Here is a 23,366-nt window from a genome sequence, read left to right as displayed (position 1 = left end):
TTGATAATGTGTGACCTGGTGCATTATCTTGCTAGAAGCACCATCAGAAGATAATTACACTGTAGCCATAAAGGGATGGACATGGTTAAGAAACAATACTCAGACAGGCTTTGGTGTTTAAATAATGCTCTTTTAGTACTAAGAGGCCCTGAGTGTGACAAGAAAAATACCTCACATCACTGTACCACCATCATTAGAAGCAGCTCTCATGTTGTTTACCCCAATTTACCAATTTCTGACTCTACCATCCAAATGTTACACCAGAAAATGAGACTTAGCAGATGAGGAATTTTTTTTCCAATGTTCTATTTCCAGTTCTGGTGAGAACTGTAGCCTGAGTTTCCTGTTTTTAGCTGAAAGGAGTTTAGCCAGTGTGGTCTTCTGCGGCTGAGACCCACCTGCTTCAAAGTTTGACGTGCTGTCAGAGATGCTCTTATAGAGCAACAACAAATTTGGATCAAATAATAAGTGGTTCTATCAGCTTGAAACAGTCTTCCCATTCTTCTCTGACCTCTGAAATCAACAAGGCATTTTTGCCCTTAAAACTGCTGCGCATCTATGTTACGCTTTGGGAGTGAGAACGGGTTGAATATTTTGGCTTTTTTAACCGTTCACTGTAAACCCCAGAGATGGTTGTGTGGGAAAATCCCAGCAGATCAAGTCTCTGAAATACTCATATCAACCCATTTGCCACCCTCTTTGGATGTTAAAAGTCCACTCAATGGACATTATTAGCAGCAAAAAGGCCCATAAACCACCTTTTATCTGCATTCCACAACTTCAACAAGTCGTCATGACTATGACTACATGTCTAAATGTCCTGAGTTGCTGCCACATGACTGGCTGATTAGATATTTGTGTTAACTGCCAGCTGAAATGGTGTAACTAATAAACTACACATTGATTGCGCACTGCTTGTAACAGTCCCTACTGCCTATATTCTAATTTTATTTATTAATTTTTTAATCCAAAACCAATTCATTTACAAACATTTTTCACGCATTTATTTATTTAGTTGTTTTTTGAGGGTGGTTATTTTATTTTATTCTTATTTTTTAGAATCCTACTCTTTCAAAGACAGACTTTTGTCAGCATTTTGAGGGCATTATGCTACCTCAGGGAGCCATGAGCACCTTTAAATTAAAATACAGACTGTCTTGCTTTGCATTGCTATGTTTTTCCCATAAACGCTACAAAAATACATATCTATAAATAAGTGCAAAAACTTGAACTAAGCAACAAATGCTGTTACAGGTGTACAGTAGCTGGCTGCTGAGTTGAAGTAAATGAGGTTGTGTGCACTGCCCCTTTAAGAATGTAGTCAAAACAAAGCGTGGACTGGCCGGCCGCACGGAAGTGGTTTTGTTTCGGTGGTGAGCCACAATAATATATGAGAAATGAGAGGTGCTACGTTATTAAAACACAACTAGGTCTCCTAAAAGTTTTTGTTTTGTATTTCTTCAAGAATATTTTATTTTTCATTATTTTTTTTATATCGCTCGAACTAAACGAGAGATAGCTAGTTAGCTTTTTTTTAAGCTAGCTTTATTATCGCAAGCAACCATGCCTTCCTACAATGAACTAAGGAAAACCAACTACTTCTACTACTTCATCAAATTTACCTTAAATATCTACTCAATGCTCTTCTCGGTAAGTTTCTGGTCCAAAAATTAATGTCAGCCTTGGTAGTAAGTTCATTTGCGCTGCAACAGTGTCTGCTAACTCAAGACCCTAAGCATCCAGTATCATCGCCAAGACATCATTCCAAAGATCATTGAAAACACTGGTGTTTCAATATATACCACCTGCTGTAGGGTCATGTGTATTTTGTAGCATATAACTTAAGCCATATTGCAAAAATACACAATCTACTATGGAATTCGGCATATATCACTGAACAAAGATAAATGGTCTTTGAACTGTAATTTGAATGGAAATCACTGATTTTCCTTGTACACTAGCTAAATTCCACCTACATATGGGGCACAGCTTCAGATTGGATATATGTGTGATCAAACTGAAAGAAACCGTATTGAGTTCGATAGCACACTTTCCACATTTACTAAAATATTATAATTATTAGGAATTTAAGAGTTTCTAATCACTACTTTGTGTTGGGAAATGTAGAATTAAATTGGGTGTGTTTTTCCAATGGCTTTCGGTTTGGAATTGTCTGGATACTAGCTAGCTGGTTACGTCTGCGGAAAGACATTTTCCCATAAGGCCCCATGTATCGTCCCAAAGCATAACCTGTTATAACACCTGCCTTTTAAATAAGACATTCATTCCTCAATTTGGCATTAAAACAATACACCGGGGGCTCGGACTAACAAACAGCATCGTGGTGCAGGGCGTTGGATCCAGTTAAAGGTACGATGACGTGAGTAAATAATACGCCGACAGAAAATCCGGCGCCGCTGATAGATGCTAATTCTTTTACTTATTATAATTCCTAATAATACATCGTATCATTTTTGTAATGCAGGTTAAATCCAGAAATTGTGTTTTATTCATGTTCATTCGATTATCTTTATTTAATCATCGCGGTTGTACAAATAGTTTAATGTACATAATAACATTATTACACACAGATTATTCAGTTTATTACTTTAAGGTGAAGGAAGGTGAGCAAACAGAAACAGATTTCTTTGACTCCTAACTAGCCCAGTAGATAAATTGACTAATTTAAATTTTATCAATGTAAACACTGACATAAAGTTTCATTAGGATGGTCACACTTATGCAAAGGTGACATCAAAATCTGACATTTCATTATTGCATGTCCAGCTCTGTTTTAGTAAGTTGCACTTAACCATTTAACTTTAGTTTTAGCTGCAGAAGTTCTCTATCCCTGCAGGAATTTTGGCAGCTTAATGAACAATCTGCTTGAATTTTCTCGTGTTATTCCTTCATAAAGTGGCTGGTGATAATTAAGGATCTGGCAACCACTTAAAATGCTGGAAGAGTCCATGAATGTCTTGCAAGGGCATTAAGAAGTAAAGATGAGTCATTCTTAGCATGTGTTTTTTTTTCCCCTGCCTCCCGGCATCCATAACCCCTCCTCAATATCATTTTGAATTCCAGAACGAATGTTAGAGTAATGTTCAGTTTGCACCACAGCCAGCTATATATAAGCTATAAGCTTAACTTGTTTCCATTAGCACTGCAAACTGACGTTCATCTAGTCAGCCTTCACCTATGTCTCTCTCTTAATGCTTAATTATTAATTATTACAGTCAAACACGCACAGAATTGTGTGAATGTGTCACTGTTTTTGGCCCCCTCACAACCCAATGTGGTTTTGGGGGTTTGTGACCCATTTGTGTTAACTCTCTTATCTTCTTTACTTCTGTGAGAAAGGTTAGCACTGATATTGGAAATAAGCCAGATGTACAGGATCTGCCAGTGCTTTATAGATGGTTGTGAATTGTAATTGGAGCTGAAGTAGATGGACCCTACTCTTAAAGCAGATTGCCTCTGTTTCCAAATCAAAATCAATAACAGGGAAGCAACTACGGGTTGGTCCTTCCCTTTTTCTACCACTTCCATTAGTTAAGCAACCCTCTATTTTTCTCATATGTCAGCAGAAAGTAACAAGTAACTAATGAAACTGTCTGGACACCAAAGTGTAAAGCAAGGGTGTGACTATGGACCTGGGGTTGTTTGTTATTATGTAATGATGATCATTATGTTTCACCAGCATACATTTTTGCCCCTTTTTCTGTGCCCCTTACAATCCTTTCACATTTTCTTGCTTTTATCCAACATTATGTGAGCAACGAGGGCAGCTCCAGCCCATTTAGGGGTTTGTTTACAAGAAACCAAAGCTTCTGAATCTGTACATTTAATAAACTTGGGAGATTATTTACTTTAGATTTTATCTATAAAGGTCATATCTCTTAGGAACGATTCCTAAATCAGCCATACAAGAGAATTTAAGCAGTAAAATGAGGCCATCATCACTGATATTGCGTAATGCAGATTGAAAATGTCTGAAGGGAGCATTTCCAGCTTTGTGTTACTGCAGCAACAATGTAATTCTGCTCTCATTTGATTTGATTTGATTGCACAGAGGGACAAAACAAACTGAACGCAGGCTAAAAGATGCTCCAGTGTTTTTGCTGTCCCTGTAGGATTGGCGGTGTTGTTTATCCAAACTTAAAATACACTGGCTAATCTCTGCTTTTAATTAGGGTTCGAAGTCTGAAGGGCTGGTATTTGTTAGTATTTGCTGTGAGCTGGGATGGTATAGAAGAAATGAAACACGATGGCACGGTGGGTTAGAACTGTTACCTCACAGTAAGATCGTCGACCAGGTCAACTTTTCCCAGTGAACCCCGCTATAGCTACCTTCTCTGTTTCGGCCCACTTGTCAGCCACTCAACATTTAGCAATCAATTACGTCATCTACTTCAGCAACCCACACTCAGGATCTTGGAGGACTGCACAGGAGCACATCTCGGATCTCCCCATGCGTCCCCCACTCTTTGTCCGTATGCAGACGGACACATTTGCGGGACTGTAAATCCCGCTTAAATGTGAACGGTTCTCTGTCTTTCTGTGTTTGTCCTGTGACAGAATAGCAAGATCTATGAAGCTTTTCACCCTATGATAGCTGAGATAGGCTCCAGCCCCCTGTTAAGGATAAGCAGAAGAGAATGGATGGATGAATTGATGAAAAGCGAGCCTAAATAGGCACACAGTGCTGTAATTGAGGCCTAAAAATTCAACAATCAAAAGTAATGCAAAGGACATTTTAAATTACCTTAAAATTTCACCCAGAAGTTTTATTCAACATGCTTGACAAAAAACCCCAAAACTCTCTCTTGCACTCTTTCTTGGTTTTAATTAGAATTAGAATACTTTATTAATCCCTAAGGAAATTGTTTGGTTACAGTTGCTCCAAGACAATAACAGTAACAAACTGAACTAAATTAAATAATATAATATATTACAAAGTTTACAAAATATAAGAAATAGCTCTAATATTTTCAAAAAGCTCAATTACAAATATCCATAATATTGCAGAGGTGAAATATACAGACTGACATTTTACTCTACCTGTAAAACTTTGTTATTTTACTGTAGAGCATGTTCAGAAGGGTTTAACTGTTGCACTGTGTACTGTGCATTAGATGGAGGAGTTGTGCAGGGAGCCACAGGCAGGAATGATTTCCTGTGTAGTTCAGTGGTGCATCTCAGTCTCTCACTGAATGTGCTCCAGTGACCAGCCAGCACGTCATGGAGTGGGTGGGAAGTATTGTCCAGCATTGTCCTTATTGTGGACATCCGCCTCTTAAACACCAGACACATAACATTAATCATGTAATTAAATAATTAATTAACATTAATTATGTATGTATTGCAGTCACTTCTTTGATTTTGACTGCGTCAGCACCATATTAGGTATACAGCATTGTCCGACTGAGTGATACAACTTTGCTCTAAGTGATAAAGACTGGCAAGAAACCTAGCATAGATTGAGGTTCAGCAGGTCATTACTCATAACTCAAAGTTTCTTTGTGTGATCTTGATTAAACTCATTAAAGACCAGTGCAATCTTGTACATGCACGGTGCTCAGCTGTGTGAAGCCTGAAACCTCTCGCTTCCGATCGCAACTTAAAATTTGAGCTATTGCGCTGCTTCCTCCTTTTAAGTGTAAAATGGTTTGGGCTTATAAATTGCCAATTGTGACTTCACTTTCTTTCATTTTGTGTGTAACGTCAGTGAGTGGGTATATTGCAGTTGACATAGTGGTGCAGTAGTTGGCTGGCTGTGGCCTTGCATGTTGCATGTTCTCTCTGTGCCTGTATGGGTTCTCTCCAGCTTCCTCCCACAGAAGGAGGCGTGGGCTGATAGTGTACGATTGTGTGTCCTCTGTGTTAACACTGTCGTGGTCTGGCGGCCTGTCCAGAGTGTACCCAGCTGCTCGCCCAATGACAGCTGTGACAGGCTCGAGCCCCCACTATGACCTAAGTTGGATGGACAGATATATGAATTTTGAGTGGTCTGGAGCCTCATCCTGGCTGAGAAGTAACACATTCACCTAACAATAATTTGTTAGTCTGGCCTCAAGTAAACTGTGACAGTAGAAATTATGTGGAAGTGACCTTTGCTGAACTATTAAAGATACTTTTTTAAAGAGGGATTTGTATCACCTCTCAATTAAATGTCTGAGTCAGCCTTTAAGCAGGCAGGGTAAATTGTTTGCATGCTAAAGCTTTTTTACCCACATAAGAGAAGCATACCAGTCAAATTCATATCAAGTTTTTGTTTGTTCCTTTTCATTTTCAACAAACTGCTTTTAGTTTCCATTTAGTAGCTCACCCTTGTCTGTTGGCTTTGGCATTTCTTCTTAGACAGTTTTGACTAAAAGGGCATCTTAATTCTGAAAAATATTAAAGCAAGTGTTGAAGCAGGAAATTTAGACTTTTAAGTCCTTTAAAGTTGTCAGTCTGTACTACTCACCAAGCAGTATCACAGTAAATATACAGGTAAATATAAAGTTTTTTGATGTAAGATGTAAGATTTTCTGACGTATTCATCGCATGACCTCCCTCCGATTCTGTTTCTCTGTCTGTCCAGCTGATGGGTCTTTGTGTACTGTGCGTGGGAGTGTATGCTGAAGTGGAAAGGCAGAAGAATCGAACCCTGGAGGGTCTTTTCCTGGCTCCTGCCGTGGTGCTCATCCTGCTGGGCTTGGTCATGTTCACTGTGTCAGTGGTGGGCATGGTTGGATCCCTCCGGGACAATAAGACCCTGCTACACATGGTAAGGGAGATGGAGGCGGACAGGTGGGGGATGTGTCTTGCAGGTACTGCTCATTTTCTTGCTTCATATTTCCTGGAATCTAATAAAGTTTCACTTTGCGGGCTCCCAGTTCAAAATAATCCTGGTTTATCTTATACTGGGCCTTGGTGCTCTGCATCCATTCATTCTCAGATTTGGAGGTGTTTAATATGAGCGCCTACCATCCTGTATATGACAGAAAATAAGAAGAAGCATGAATGGATGAGGTTAATTGTAATGATAAACAGTTGTTGTCAGAAGTTTATATGCACTCATCATGGGCATGAATGTCATGGTAATTTATGGTTTTTAATTATTATTTTTTTAACTGTTCTTTTTGAGAAATGACAAACCATATCGACAGTTTGTGGACTAAGCCAGCTCCTTATCAGGAAACCAGCCAGTTTGAATGAATTCTACCAAGAAGAATGGTCAAATATCCAGTCAGAATTATGCCAGAAGCTTGTTGATGTAAAAGCATCTGGTCAAGGTGCAACTTGCTAATGGACATTTCACTAAAAATATTAGTGAGCGTGTATATATTTGAGCCTTGAGTGGAAATCAAAAACAAATTCAAATGTGTGCACACACTTCTTGTTTTTCAAAGCCAGAAAAAATGTATGCTGTACAATCATTCCACCCTGGAAAAAGAACAGTTCAAAGAATTCATTAAAATTCAGACGATCATGACCGTGATGAGTGTATACAAACATCTGACCATGACTGTATTTTATATTTACCATATCTGTGTTGATGCTATTCTTTTTGATACAGAATAATGTATTCATGTTTATGTTTGTGTTGATAATTTTGTAAACTTGACATTTGGTTTCAGAATGAAACGGGTAATGCAAAGTAAAACATTTATTTAAACATGTTTCTGGATATATTCATGCACAAATTGCCACATTCATCAAACCGCATAAAAATGAGTTCACAGCCATTTAAACCACTGATCACTCTTTACTCCTTAAATTCAGCACAGCTCGTGGTTTGACAGTAGTAGGAAGAAAAAAACTCAAAGGGAGCAGGGAAATGTTTTTTGTGTTTGCTGTGTAACAATCTAATTAGCTATAGCTAAATAACTTAAATTAAAAGGGGGATTAAAAGTTGGCAATAAAAAAAATGTAATGCCTCTGTTTATACTGTGATGAAAAGAACTAATTTTATATCGTGAAGGACATGAAGTTAATGGGGAAATATAAATTATGTTCCCCTCAACTGGTATTTGCTTCTCTTTATAGCAACCCAATTTTACCAAGTTCTTTTGTTTTTTGTTTAACTCTGTTTCCAAAAAACTGAAGAATTAATTGAAGATTTAATGACAGTTTTACTAAAGCAGTGTGCCTGTTCTTAAGTGTTTTCTGTTAAAACAGACACTAATCTAAAGCTTACATTTGAGCCAATCAGTACATGCTTAAGCCAAATTGTATAGTAGCAGAACATCTGCAGATTTGTGTATTGTTCAAATAAATAACCAAAAATACTTTAAATACTGGAGGACCGGGTTCAAATCAACAATATCATTAAGCTTAATAGTAATAATGTCAGTGACCTAATAAACTGAAAGTCTGAACTCTTACAATCTATTAATAATTTACAACAGAATTACAGAGAGGCCATTCCTCACTTATAAATGATCTTTGAACAAGTGTTTATCACAGCTTTCAGATAATGCACAAACAACTCAACAGCCCAGTTCATTTTTGTCAATCATCAAGTTAAAGAAGTAAAATGAGTTAGCTGGCCCTGTTTGTGACGAGACAGTTCTGGAAGCATGCCACGGAAAAGCCGGGGGTGTATATACTTATACTTGGCTGTTCAGTGTTGGTGGGTTTTTAGCCTGAAATCTGAAACGGGTCCATTATGCTGTGCATCTTTGTGTTGAGCAACTGAACTGAGCACATTTTGCTCGATTACAGAATTAAATTTATTCTTGGTTTTAAAAAATAATAGATCTAGTTTGTTTTCTTAGTTTGTCAGCACACCATTACCCATTATATACTTTTATGCTGTGTAACTCTTTTTTTCTTCTTCTTCCACAGTTCCTTTGTGTTCTCTGTGTCTTGCTGCTTCTCCAGGCAATTGCTCTCGCCACAGCTCTGATCTTTGAAAAAAAGGTAAACATCTCATGTCCTCTGTGCATCTATTGCAGTCTACTCAGTCCACGGTGCAGTGTTTTTTGCATGGTTTTCAGTCCCTTCAATATTTTGTTTCCTCATCAGTCTGAATACAAAACTCAAAACTGATGAGCCAAAATGGAGAGTTTGGAATTGCTTATTTCTTAGAAATGGAAGGCTGGAATTACCTCATTTATATTTGTATTCAGGCCCTTTGTTATGATACTCATGGTTGTGCATGCTATACTGCATCCTGCTTCTGGTAAAGGTCCTTAAGATGCTAAAGCTCAAAGCAATATGCCTAATTGAATTCACTGGACGTGATTACCAGAAGCACACTCCTGCCTACAGATGGTCAGACAGTTGATGGAATTTCAGATGGAAAACCAAATTACGAAGTTGAGAGAACTGTCTGTTGACCTAGTTGATGAATCTCCTACAATCCACAGATCTGGGAAAGGATGCATGAAGGTTTCTGGGCCATTGCAAGTTGTAAAATACAGTGATTTGAAGTGTTTCGGTTCATAGTGCCTGGAACCACAGGCACTACATGGCGGTGGCAGCATCATGCTCTGGCCATATTCTTCTGCAACAGGTTCAAAATTGTCAGAATAAAGTAAAAGATGAATGCAGGAAGAGATAATAATAAAATTTAATTAAATAAATAATATATACTTTGTTAATCCTGTTGGGATTTTGTTGATATTTAACAATCCCCATAGGAAATTACTCCTCTGCATTTAACCCATTCACTCAGTGAAGCAGTGGGCAGCCACCAGCCACCAGTCCAGCGCCCGGGAAGCAGTATGTGAGGATGGTACCTTGCTCAGGAGTACTCAGGGTAGCCATTCAGTGGATTCAAACCCCCCGACCTTTCGATCACTCTTTACTATGCTAGCCCTGCCGAGATGGTGCAATCCTAAAGGAAAGTGTTTTCCAGTGTTCTTGTTCTTCTGAGGGGAAACGGTCTCCATGTTAACAATGGTTTAATGCAGCGGTCCCCAACCCCCGGGCCTCGGACCGGTACCGGTCCGTGAGTCGTTTGGTACCTGAGAGTTGAGGCTCAGGTGTGAAATGTATGGTTTTCAGGGTTTTTATCGGTTTTCAGCGTTATTTTGTTATCGTTTTTATCGTTAACTCTGTTTTCCTGGGTCTTTTCACGTGTGTTATGAATAAATCTTCTTTTTTTGGTACCGGTACTAGTTTTATTTTGTTGTATTTATCCGCGACACCTTAAAGGCCGGTCCGTGAAAATAATGTCGGGCATAAACCGGTCCGTGGCACCAAAAAGGTTGGGGACCGCTGGTTTAATGCTCTCGAGTAGCACAGTCCTGATATGAACCTAGTAGAATATCACTGGACAAGCCTGAAAATTGCTGTACACTGACACTCCCCTACCAAGCTGGGTAAGTGTGAACAATTCTGCCAACAAGACGACCTTTAAGAAGAAAGATGCCTGAGGGCGCGGGTTTAGTTCAGTGCCTGGAGCGGGCAACCACATGCCATACAGCTGATAGCGGCTGGCCCGGGTTAGAGCTCTCTCTGCTCCTGCTTTCCTGTCCTCTCCTCACTGTGTCTATCAAATTAAGCTGAAAAAGGCCAAAAATATATATTTTTTTTTTAAAAAAAGAAGGAGGAGGAGGACAGGTAAAATACAGGTGTGTCAGCTGATACAATCAATCCCCAAAAGACCTGTAGATATCATGCAGCTGCAGGTGCTTTCATAAGGTGCTTTTAATTTTTTATAAGTATTCAGACTCTTCACTTAGTACTTAGTAAGTAAAGCCTGTTTTTCTGAAGAAGAACAAGTGTGAAAATGAACTGAATCCATTTTAAAATGAGCCTAAAATATAACAAAATATAGAAAACTTTGAAGGATCAGAAAACCTTCTGAGTGTACTGAACATTACTCCCAGTCAGAACTATAATCAGCTCTGGTCAGCCCATTATTTCTTCGGTGTACTTTATGATTGCCATTATTTATAACCATGACCCCTTCTCCTCTGCGTTTCTCCCTCTGTGTCATCTAGACGTCTGCCTTGTTTCAGAGCACTATACGAGAAGGAATTAAACACTACTACGACGATCTCGACTTCAAAAACATCTTGGACTACGTGCAGCAAAAGGTAGTGATGCATTAGAAAATGTTGACAGACAGTGCGTCTTTTTGTGAAATACTTTTCTATACAGGTGCCGTAGCTGACTGATGAGCCAATGGAATAATAGGATGTGGGCTATACCATCTAGAGGTTATCTAGACAACTTTTTAAGTATTTCATGTGCTTGAGTGTGTTTGCAGACTGTGTCTAAAGTCTCACTCAGTGATCTGCCAGTGGATAGCCAGAGTAATTGTCTCATTATTATAGTATATTAAGCTCCACCTTAATAGGAGACGGTCTCGTGCTAGTTCACCCTTCAGAAGTGCATGCTCAAACACAGTTTGTACATGAAGTAGTTCACACTCACAGGAATTTTTAGAGGTTTTAGGGGTTATGAACTATTCTTTTTCAGCAGGGCTGAGATGTACCACCCGTCCTGCTCACCACATTCTACTTTCTGAAAAAGAAAGTCCTTAATTTGACACATAGAGTGAGATTGAGTGCTCCCAAGTGCAAGTGGGATATCCAGGGAGTGAGCTCTGATATTAGTACAAGATGTGATCAAAACGTTAGGAGACTGTTTCTGCTGCATACAAATGTAGTATGGTACGGCTGTGGGCAGGAACCAAACACAGACAATAACTGTGCAGAATTAGGAATCTGTGTGGTGTGGCACAGTAAACATCATGGCCTGTGTACTGCTGCACAGCGTGACTGCTTCATAGGGAATGACAGCCAAATTTAAACGAGTTCAGTTGTTTGCTTTTTATAGGTACTGCACTTAGATTGCACCTATTGTCAGCTCTGCTGACCTAACACTCTTCAGATACAGGATATTTATTTATTGAACTTTAAAGATCGGCTGAAAAGGACATTTAAGCTTTCAGTGTCTACTCAGGAATGATATGTTGCCTCTTAACTATCACAGCGTTTTCAAAGGCTTTCTATCGAGGGACTTTTTCATCAGTGGAGAGCACAGTAAATCCTGCTCCTGCTTGCCTGTCCTCCTGTCTTATCTGTGTGCTGTCTTGTGTAACAGCATGCAGCTGTGCCCAGGTGATTGCAGAGATGGAGATGTCCTTTGTCAAGGGGAGAATTTTCTCCTTGAAGTGCTTTAAAATGATAGCCTTTAACTGATTGCCAGAAACTCTCCTGTCTTTACATGACCACTTCATTTCTACTGCATTGCCACAGTGACATTTCTGTAGGAGGTGGATATACAGGCACCGCTTTGAATTAGGCACTCTTTTGTTTTGCTATTGCTTCATGCTTGGCTCCTAACAGCCTTTTTCCTTTACCCTCATTTATTTCCCAGTTTTCATGTTGTGGAGGAGATGAGTATAAAGACTGGAAAGTCAACCAGTACCATTTCTGCAATGGTACTGGTCCACTAGCATGTGGGGTTCCATACACATGTTGTATTCGCCACAAGGTGAGTTCAAACAACACACATACACAGACGATACAAACATGGTATGGAAGCTGTTATTAAAACCATGATGTTTCTGGTGCTGGTTAGGGATTTATTTACACCTAGAGTCCAGTCCATTGTAATTCTGATAATTGAGAGCAAAATCCGTTGTTACCTTTCAGTTTCAATGCTGGTCAAACAAAACAATTTTTTTTAAAAAGGAAGAAGAGCAGGTAAGATAAATCAGCTCACAGAAAACTCAATCATTTGAACATCTGAACCATTAGCTCGACATGAGCCCATGTAAGGGAGTCAAATTTAGAAATGTCTTTAAGCTTCTTTTTTTTTTTAATCAAAGAGTCTAATTTATAGCTTAACACTATAGCTAGACACTGTATAAAATATAACCGGGGACATCGGGATTACATTAGCAGACATATGTTATTAGTTTTCCTCTGCTGTTAGTGAGTTTACAGTTCCCAGACACCATAAAAGAGGAAAGAAGACGCAGGAAAATTTGTACTTAAATATCTAAATGTTTACTTCAGCTGCTGTTGATGTTAATTATGGATCATGATCAGATGACTCTTTCTTTACACTGAGACTAACCAAGTTAGAATAATCGGCGTTTGATTGAACATCTGCCCTCTTTACTGGAGATATGGAAATAGTTTAATGCTTTAATGCTGTACATTTATGTTCCCATGCTTACCAGATAATTGTATGTGTGAGGCTATGACTTTTGATGCTAACTCACCGTCAGTGAAAAGTGATTTGCTGCTTACTCCTTTGCTTGCAGCTACAGGCATTTGAAGTCCTCCGGAAGTTAGAGAGCTTAGCTTGCAGCTAAAGCAGAAACTTAGGTTTGAACTACTTGTTTTTCAGACAGATGTATGGCTATATGGGCATATGAACAACACAAAGTTTGTGTATGTTTGGTTATTTCAAAGGCCTCAAATGGCTCTTTAACCTCCTAAGACCCGAACTCTTCCACGGCATGCATTTTTAATTTCTCTTTGATATTTGGGCTGATTTGGGACCCGATGAATGTAAAAACAAAGAATTACCAGATTTTTTTTTTTACCTAATTTTTGTTTCTAAGAAAAATGAGAGCCACATATGACGATGTTCGTTTAAAATTTCGATAGAACAGTAGCAGTATAATGTTCTCGTAAGTGGATATCAGGCCCTTGTAGAGTTAAATTGAGTATTTTGTCTAAATAACCCAAAATGTGATGTCCACATATGTGGACGCCAGGTCCTAGGAGGTTAAACCAGCCTCGCAGACATTCTGTCTATGGTGGGAACACATTTTAGAGCCACTTCAGCCCTCTAATTGGCAAATACTGATATCTTGTGGCCAGAAAAGAGTGATGTCATCAGTGATATTACCTTGACCTGCTGCTCTGTCTGATTATCTCTGTCCTGCTCATACATGTCCACAAATTCTCATCAGGGTAGCGATGGCCTGTGCTTTATCAAAGAAAGAAGGGGGGATTTTATCTCCACAACCCATTCGTAATTGATTTTGTGAGAGAAAAACATCATCCAGCTAACAGGAAATAGGGTGTGAATCAAAGGTATGAGCCTTTGGATGATTTCTTTCTCTAAGGGAAATGTTGGTCACTTGCGGCCACCTTCCATCTCCCATATGCCGAGTATCATTCTTGCTCTTGTGCTCAAAGCACTGATAGCGTCTCTGGAAGCAGCGGAGTGTGCTGAAGAAATTAATGACAGTTATCCAGCTCTCTCTCTCTCTTCTCACACACACACACACACACACACACACACACACACACACACACACACACACACACACACACACACACACACACAGAGCAGAGATAGAAGAGTTGCTTATGAAGGCTGAACGTTGGCTATGTTTGTGCCATTATCAGTTCCTATCTGTCATGGCTGCAGCCTTTTTGCCAAGGCCTGAGTTTACGCTCTAGTTGGCAGGGGACAGGAGCAACCCCCCTGTGAGGAGCTTCAGTCTACATGGTGGTGTCTCTGGTCACCGTGGCTCAGCTTAAATCTTGTTTCTGACTCTAGACATCTTTGCTCTTTGCACAGACGGAAGACGTCATCAACACCCTGTGTGGTTACCAGACTCTGGATAAACAGGTAGGAACAACATAATAACTTTTATCACATGGTTTTTCTATCTGTGGATCATAACATCAACATTTTTGGAGATCTCATACATACGGGTCAACACAACCACCATGTAACTGAGGGCAAGCCTCACCTTCTGATGCACAAACGTATATTGAAGTAGATGTTGTTGTTTTTCTGTTCAAACGCTGTTTCGTAATACCGACATCTTGATCTTCTGTCAAGTAATATGACATCTACAGTGAATCTTGCAGTCCTGCAGCTGCTTTTTTTGACAGCCTTACTCTGTCCAATCCTGTCAATGTTTGACTTCTGTAGGTGACTAAATGTAATTTGATCTCCTCTCAACACCGCTGTCCAAATCTGTCTTTCCTTTAATGTGGAGATCTACATACAAACAAATCTGTCTGAACACACACACACACACACACACACACTGAAAGATACGTGAGGAATTCAACTTTAATGTGTTCCTCATATATTACTTGAGTAACCCCCTTTTTTTCTTTACCTGACATTAGTATGATATAGTATTGTGGAAATGCTAATACTGTAAGAATGCATTTATTTTAATGGCTGTCAACCATCTTGTATTCAGTTGACTTTTCATTTGTATTACTTTATATCTACTTTTATAATATCTACTTTTTAATTGTGACTGCAGAAAGTGACTTCTACCTCACACCAGTCAGCCACAGCATTAAAACCACCTGCATGATGTTGCATGGGCAACACCTCTGCCAATGATCCTCTGACTGTCTGTTGTGTTTGGCACTGGAGCAATGGCAACAGAATTCTTGTGGGTTTTAGGGTGGGGCATCAGGCTTGTTCCAGCACATTCCACGGAGGCTTGACTAGATCAGGATCTGATGATTTCTATTGGTCGGGTCAATGCCTTGAACTCTCTATTGGGTTCCTTGAACTCTTCCTTCCACAAGCCACTGCTATCAGGGAGCACCGTTTGTATGGAGTGTGTTTGGCTTGTACCAGTGTTTTTGTTGGTGTTCATGTAAAACATACATTCACACAAGTGACCCCAGCTGGTCACTGCATTGTAAAGAGATCAATGTTAAACTCTTAACCTGTCTGTGGTTTTAATGTTGCGGCTAATTAGTGTTACAGTTTTGTACTTTGTCGAAATTCTCTACTTCTGTTTATTTTTAGCGGCAGCTCAGTTTGACTTTGAAAATGAAACTGTCTTGTTGTTGTCTTCGTCTGGTCTGTGTATCAGCGTGAAACCCTGCATGAGCTGATCCATGTGCGAGGCTGCATCCACGCAGTCAACCTCTGGATGAGTGACAACATTGGAAAAACCGTTGGACTCTGCTGTGCCATTGGGCTGCCACAGGTAATTAAAAACTCGAGGCACCGACTCACTGAAACGCGACTCTTTTTTAAACTATTTGCACTTCTTCCGCGGAATCCTGTTACCAAAACTGTAAGCCATCACTTACTCTGACGGTTAGGTACATTTGCTTTTAAATTTTCCTGACTGGGAAAGAGTACCTTTTCTCCTGCCAGAAAAAAAAATAGGATTTGTTTTTTCAGTAAAGCCTAAGTTAACCTTCACCTGCTTCCTTCAGTAGGCACAATTGTGACAGTCTCACTGATTAATAATGTTTAATAAATATGAGGTTATGGACAGACGGCAGGACACAAACTGTCCTGTGGATGAATTTAGATTTCATACAACCTCTACAGAGGAATATTGTGCATCATGGAAACAGAAAATAACTCTGGAAGTTGTACATAAGAGTCTGTGTACATGTGACAGCACACTGAGACTTTCTGTACAGAAACATTAGTGTAGTTTTTTTTTAATGCATATTTATTTCAGCACGGTGGCACGGTGGTTAGCACTGTTGCCGCACAGCAAGAAGGTCCTGAGTTCAATTCCACCATCAGGCCAGGGTCTTTCTGTGTGGAGTTTGCATGTTCTCCCCGTGTTGCGTGGGTTCTCTCCGGGTACTCCGGCTCCTCCCACCGTCCAAAGACATGCAGCTTGTGGGGATAGGTTAATTGATTAATCTAAATTGTCACTAGGTGTGAATGTGCGAGTGAATGTGAGTGTGAATGGTTGTCTGTCCCTGTGTGTTAGCCCTGCGACAGACTGGCGACCTGTCCAGGGTGTACCCCGCCTTTCGCCCTATGACAGCTGGGATAGGCTCCAGCGCCCCCCGCGACCCTGAAAAGGATAAGCGGAAGCGAATGGATGGATGGATGGATATTTATTTCTTGTTTTAAATCGTTAATCACAGAGCGTACATCAGGCTATTTTTAATTTGTAGTTCTTTGGATTCATTATAAGGTTATAATAGGAAATTCTTAACAGCAGAGTTTAATGCTGTGTCTTCTGTGGAGACCTCATGACGCCGCTCCCACTGATGACTGGGGAAAAAATGAATATTTAGAGGAAACAGATTAACGTACGGATATTTAGTGAGTGTGGATGTTGTTGTTTTTGTTTTCATAGTCTCTATTGTAATAAAATGTGTCCACTGCAGTGGTGGTTGTTAGCTATGTTACCACATTTATATCTTCTCTTTGTTGTGACAAAAGTAAAATACTCATCATACATTGTGTCACAATACAATATTTCTGGACCACTTGTTTTATAGCTTGGCCTTTTGCTTACACAGCGCAGACTTTCAGCTTTTATTTGAGGGTCTTCACCAAACCGTGACAATAACCATAGAGATGCTGCTTTTCTACACAGTCCCCTGCTTTCAGCTTCCAAAATATAATTGAACAAGTTGACATAATTATGCTGCACGGTTCTGATCATAAACTATGGCATTTTTTGTGTGTCATTGTGTCACTGCTTAATCTTAGTGTCCCTGGTCCAAAGAATCCTGCTGCAGTATTGCTCTGGCTTTTCCGATTTCTTTTTGCAAATTGTAACCTGGCTTCGCTGTTTCTTGCTTTTTTGCATCTTGCGGTGAACCCTCCGTGTGTCCCCTCACAAAGTAGTCTCCTTTTGCCAAATGTGGATAATTGTATGTCTGTCTCCTTGAAACTGCAGTGCACTCTGATGTCGTTATTTTTATTTAATAGAACGTTGTCATTTTTGGATAAAATACACATTTTCAAATTAATTGCACAGGTTTAAGATCACAGGTGACTTCCCCACACTGGTGCTATAATGAACATTCTCCTACACATTCATACATTACATCAAGCAACACTAACTATATGTTGATGCCTGATTTATTCATTTGTTGTGTGGGTTCAAAGTGATGTTTCATTCAACTCTGCATAAACTGATACTAATGAATCATTTATTTAATTTGTGGTCTCCTGCAACCTCTAATGGTTAATCTGCATGTGCGATGCCAGGTGGCCTTCTGGGAGGACTTTCTCTGTTTGGAAGCAGCTGAAGCTGATCAAGTGTTGGGAATCTAGCAAGCACCCAGTTTTGTTTGTTGATTTTCATGCTGAATTCTAAATTTATCTCTGATCTGACTTGATTTTTAGGAAAGATTAGCTACTTCTATCCTGTTACAGCTGGATATAATTTTTATAATACAATGCATTCCAACATATCCATTTTAGAGGGCGCTCTACTGCTGCCCTGCTATTGTATTGCAGAGCCGGCATTCACATGGCTCTCTTCACAGCAGAGTAGTGGCCGAAGCTCCAAAAGGAAATTATGAATGGAATTTTTCTGTTACCACTGTGAGTGTTTCTCTGCCAAACTGTGCCGGCAGCTCGCATTAACAGAGTCCACTGTTGTGAGTTCAGCACATGAAAGAGCAGCTCTGGCACCAACGTGCAGAACAAATCTTCTGCATTATTGCTGCTGCTTTACTGCCATCAGCAAAAACCCTGACTAGTTCACATACCAACACTGGCATTGTGTGCAGTGTATAGAACGAAACTATGTCCACTAATCCACTAATTGGAAGATGGCTGTTTTGATCCACCTCCTCCAGTCAGCATGTCAACTGCCCTTAGGCAACTGAAATAATCTGTTTCAAATGATTACTGAGCATTTAAATATGTAGGAAAAAGCACTGTGTGTGAGAGAGAGAGAGCGAGCGAGGGAGAGTGTGGGTGAATGTGCTCAGTGCTTTTTACTGAATAGAAAAGCGCTATAGTACAAGTCTGTCCACCAGCTTCTTAAAGAAAAGGTAAAATAAGTGACAGCAAAGAACTTGCATGGATGAGTAGCATTTTCTTCTTCTAACTTCCATACCCAGCCCCAATAGCCGCATGTCTTTGGACTGTGGCAGGTAGACGGAGAGAGAACATGCAAACTCCACACAGAAAGGCCCTGGCCTGATGGTGGAGTCGGACATTAGCAACAGTGCTAACCACCGTGCTGCCCTATGACAGCTGTGATAGGCTCCACCCCCCCTGTGACCCTGATAAGGAAAAGCAGAAGAGAATGGATGGTTGAACTTCCTTACTGAATCCAACCTCAAACCTAAACTGAAAATCTGTTTCAATAATAGAGTACTGTGGAAAAAGTATAGGTCCCATTCCTGATTTTTTTAGAGGTTTTTCTTTTTGCATATTTGTCACACCCTGTGTGAAAAAAAAGTGACCTTAAACCTAATAAATGGTTGTGCCCCCGTTAGCACCAATAACTGCTATCAGATATTTCACATCACTGAGGAGAAATTCTGCCCCACTTGTCTTTGTACTTTAAAAAAAAATTCAGCTGCATTGTAGGTTTTTTCAGCATGAAGAGCCTGCTTAAGGTCATGCCAAAGCATCTCATTCTCATTGAAGTCTGGACTTTGATTAGGGAAGTGAAACATCCAAAGGTGGACTTGTTGGTATTTTGGATCAGTGTCCTGCTGCATAACATGAGTGTCCTTGAGCTTCAGAGTATGAACTTTCAGGATTTTCTGGTTGAGACCAGAATTTATGATTGTTTGAATGTTAGTGTGATGTTCTTTTTATCTTTTTATCAAATGCTGTGTTACTTTTATGCCAGGTAGAGTTGGAAAGTGTGTTTTACCCTCAATAAATTAAATTGTAATTTAAAAACTGACTTTTGGACAAAATTAAGAAATCGGGAAAGGGGCAAATACTATTCGATAGCACTGTTTGTTGACTTGGTGCCAAATAAATGACAAAGATGAAAAAGATGCTTAGAGCAGAGTATTGCCTTAACATCTTGCTTATTGTGGAGGATGAGATGGGGTGAGACAGAACGACTTGTCTTCAAAACACGTTTTTTGTTTTAGTTGAAGTCGGGGTCTATGCAGCAAATTAGAGTCGTTGGGCAGAGAAGCATGAATCCTCAATATATCGAACCTTAGCTTGGCATGATTTAAGATACCTGCGCGTAAGAAGCACATGGGAGTTGTTAGTAGTTCTCAAATGCTTTTTGCATGATTGATCAGCCTTGTTGATAAATGCATTGCACACAGAAAATCGATTTTTGATGATACATCAGTTTGGGGTTTTTGTTGTTGTTGTTGGGGGGGGGGGGGGGGGGGGGTTGTTTTTTATCTTGGACTCCACTAGAGTAGCTTTGGATGATTCACAGTGCAAACTAATCTTGATCTTATTTTAGGCCCTCAGGTTGTCCTCTGGAAAACAAGGGAAAACACTAGATCCCCCTTGAAAAAATTATCATAACAAATATTTGATACATTTTTCATGATTAGCAACTCAGATGAGTACTGACAAGATGACTGTGTCTTTGTATGAAATCTTCCTGCAGCTGCTGGGTATCGTCCTGAGCTGCATCTTCTGGAACCTTCTGGTGGAGATGAGCGAGTCAGCTGACATGGTGGACTTCAAACTGAAGAAGTTTAATTACAGCGAGTTGGACCTGGCTGGTGCCGGATGGTGCATGTGCCTGCCCAGGGACGGTGGCTACCTGCCCGTCCCAGTCGTAGAGCCTGAACGTGACCCCATTGATATTCACCTGGAGAAGCTCAAGAAGCAGCCGCTTCGTACACACTCTCAGCTCCAAAAACTGCAGCAGTCCAGATCTGCCACTGGCCTGGATGAAGTAGACGTTGGCCGCAAGCATAAAAGGGAACACTGAATGGTCTTTTTTATTTTTTAATCATCATTATTATTTTGACCTGTCATGCCTTTTGGGAGGTTTTTTTGCCTTTTTTTCTGTCACTGTAGAGTAATTTTGTTTGTTGGAATTGTGTTGCACTACTTGATAACTGAAACTTTCTGTAACTTGATCAAACGAAATTTGGTCAGTTAAAGTGACTAAATGTACTTTGACACTTTGTGGGTGAATTTGTTTACAACAACATGTGAGAGAACAACATGCAACAGGAACCTTTTTTACATTTCTTTTGTTTGTGTCTGTTGATCTTCAATGATTTGTGGCACTAAATCATATTTAATTTAATTTGTATAGCCTTTGAAAATGAACTACAGGATGTCTTCATGTGCTAAAGCTTACCTCAGGCTATTTTGAAAATAGCCCAGTAGTCAGAGCACAGTGTGGTGTATAAATTATAAAACCTTGAAAAAATGTTTGTTTTTGGTTTTGTTTGTTTGTTTTAAAAGTGTTGGAGAAATAGGAGTAGCCAAGTATGTCTTGCGTGTAGCGTCTGTGACGGATGTATAGAGTTTGTGTATTATTTGATTTTATTATGATTTCTATTTAATTTTGTGAAGTCGGTGTACATTGTAAGACTGATAGTTGTGGAATAACATGGAATGCATGTTTTGTACTGTATATAAAGTAAGTTTAAAGCGGGGTCGCGGGAGACAACAAAAAAACTCAGTTTGTGTTACACGTGAATTATACTTCTACATCCCAACTACGTCATAACTTGTGCAATAACCAGAATCCCATTTTAACCATGCGCTGTAACTTTCTACGTAACCCAACGGGAACCTCGTGAGAAGTCTAACTACACGTCAGGTCGACGCATGCCGCAACGACTTGAATGGCGTGGAAGTTTTCAGTGTAGGTATAAAGGGAGTTTCCGTTTACTACACAAGTTAAGACTTTAGTTTCCTGCAGAATTCTTAATCAAGCTTTTGGCTCTCAGTGGGAGGGGGAGGGGGGTCCATCTACTCCATGTTTTTCAACTAATCTTTTTATTCCTCCCATCTTTTAAAGGAACAACTTTAAAGGGATTATCCAGACTACTAATCCAGTGGGCCAACAACTCTGACAGTGGCAGTTTTTGTATCTGTGCAGTGCACTGTTTTGAGCTTTCCCTCAGCTCCTGCTTGTATCAAAACTACTGTTCATTTCAATAAAGCTGAATTTATGTACTGATCTTTTTAATTCTTTTTTTCTCAGGGCTGTTTGCATATGAACAGAATAAAGAATAAAATGCTCTTATGACCTCCAAAGGGAATTATTTGACAACAGCAGCATTTCTCTCAAAACATTGCTGAAACTTTTTCCAGAAAATTGAGGGGGTAAAGCAACAATAAATGACTTGCCAGAAATCCGAGTAAGTGCTTGGATTTCTATGTGTGGCGTCTTCTTTAAAAAGTATCCTAGCCCTAAACTCTAACTCTGTGCTATCAGAATATCAAATGCTTGACTTGAAAATTGTTCTCTAGTTTTGGTACTGAATGGACAGTGCCAAGCTTATATTAGACCTCAGAGGGAAAAAACCACTCTGCATGTAGGTATATCGACCTAAGCTCAAAGATCCTGTTGGGGCAGGATGTATTTTAAAGGTGTCTGAACTCCAAAACTGGCTTTTTGGCTGCCATATTAGAACTTTGGAGTCCAATGGAGGCCAACCTGTATCCATAAAGTATCCTAACTAATAGACATATAACATGCTAGAGTTTTGTGCACCAAAGTTGGAGCAGAGTTTTTTTAAACATGCTGCACCTCACAGGAGGTCATAATATTTATCATCCGTGGTTCATTCAAATGCACTGACTCGCCAAAAAAAGTCAAGAAGTCCGGTTCAGTGTAGTTATTTGACAGGGGTCACCACATCATCGACTGACTTACTTTTGGAGCCAGACACTTTGACAGTGGCTTCATCTTCCCTAGCCTTCAGGACCTGGATGGCTTGCCGCCCCCCCCCCCGACCCCGATTCCAAAACCTCTGAAAATGCACTGAAAGACAACAAGAGGCCAGAAGACCAGAGAGAAACAAAAGTGTGGATCATTGGGTCCAGCTACATCAGATGAGACGAGGGTGAAGAAAAAGAGACTTTTGGGGAAAATTTTGGACTTAATGCCAAAGTCCAGTGGTTTGGCAAAGGAGGAATGCGCTGGTGGGGAGTCCTTCCTCATTTTTATGAGGACCTATCCACACAGAGTCCACCTGACATACTGGTAATCCATGCTGGGGGCAATGATTTGGGACTCTTTTCTGCTTATAAACTTTCTTCTGTCATTGAGAAGGAATTTCTGCAACTGTACACAGAGTTTTCCTCAATGACACTTGCATATTCATCCATCAACGAGCGTCAAGTGTGGAGTTATGGAAATCCAGGCAAAATCAATAAGGACAGGAAGATTGTGAATGCCAGCATTAGAAAGGCTGTCGACCGCTTTGATGGAGTGATTATTGAGCATCCTCGCATCAGGTTTTTCAACAACTCAATTTTTTTACCCGACGGAGTTCATTTCACCAAGAAAGGAAATGAACTGTTTCTGACAAGCATCCGCTCGGCCATCCAGAAAAGTCTTCAGTCAACTCACTGAAAACTGACTTGAGGCATTTCTTTCACAGTCCAAAAAAACCATATGTTGTTCATTTTAGGCAATGTGAGCAACATATAGCTAATGTGTGCTCTCATTTTTCTTTCCTTTTGCCTCTCACCCCCCAACCAGTCATGACAGATGGCTGCCCCTTTCTTAGCCTGGTTCTGTCAAATGTTTCTTCCTGTTAAAAGGGAGTTTTCCTTTCCACAGTTGC

The 23,366-nt window shown here is 39.9% G+C and overlaps 1 protein-coding gene across 2 annotated transcripts; it reads left to right on the top strand.

The window, feature by feature from the left end:
* The first annotated feature begins 1,326 nt into the window (after positions 1-1,326).
* On the top strand, positions 1,327-21,751 carry LOC113033829 (tetraspanin-15). 2 transcript variants are annotated; one of them, XR_003274086.1, is made up of 9 exons: positions 1,327-1,650; positions 6,587-6,772; positions 8,836-8,910; positions 10,941-11,036; positions 12,325-12,441; positions 14,494-14,544; positions 15,767-15,883; positions 20,213-21,433; positions 21,590-21,751. XR_003274086.1 is itself a non-coding variant. In XM_026187962.1 (8 exons), exons 1-8 carry the CDS (start codon positions 1,564-1,566, stop codon positions 20,540-20,542), a joined length of 1,059 nt encoding a protein of 352 aa, XP_026043747.1. In that variant the 5' UTR covers positions 1,327-1,563; the 3' UTR covers positions 20,543-21,751. The 2 variants fall into 2 exon arrangements, 1 of the variants encoding a protein (XP_026043747.1); XM_026187962.1 differs by having other exon boundaries at positions 20,213-21,751.
* The last annotated feature ends 1,615 nt before the right edge of the window (positions 21,752-23,366 follow it).

The sequence above is a fragment of the Astatotilapia calliptera genome, chromosome 12 (genome assembly GCF_900246225.1).
Source record: "Astatotilapia calliptera chromosome 12, fAstCal1.2, whole genome shotgun sequence".
NCBI classification, from domain to species: domain Eukaryota; kingdom Metazoa; phylum Chordata; class Actinopteri; order Cichliformes; family Cichlidae; genus Astatotilapia; species Astatotilapia calliptera.
The sequence above is the reverse complement of the archived record's forward strand: the minus strand, read 5'-3'. Positions and strand labels throughout refer to the sequence as shown.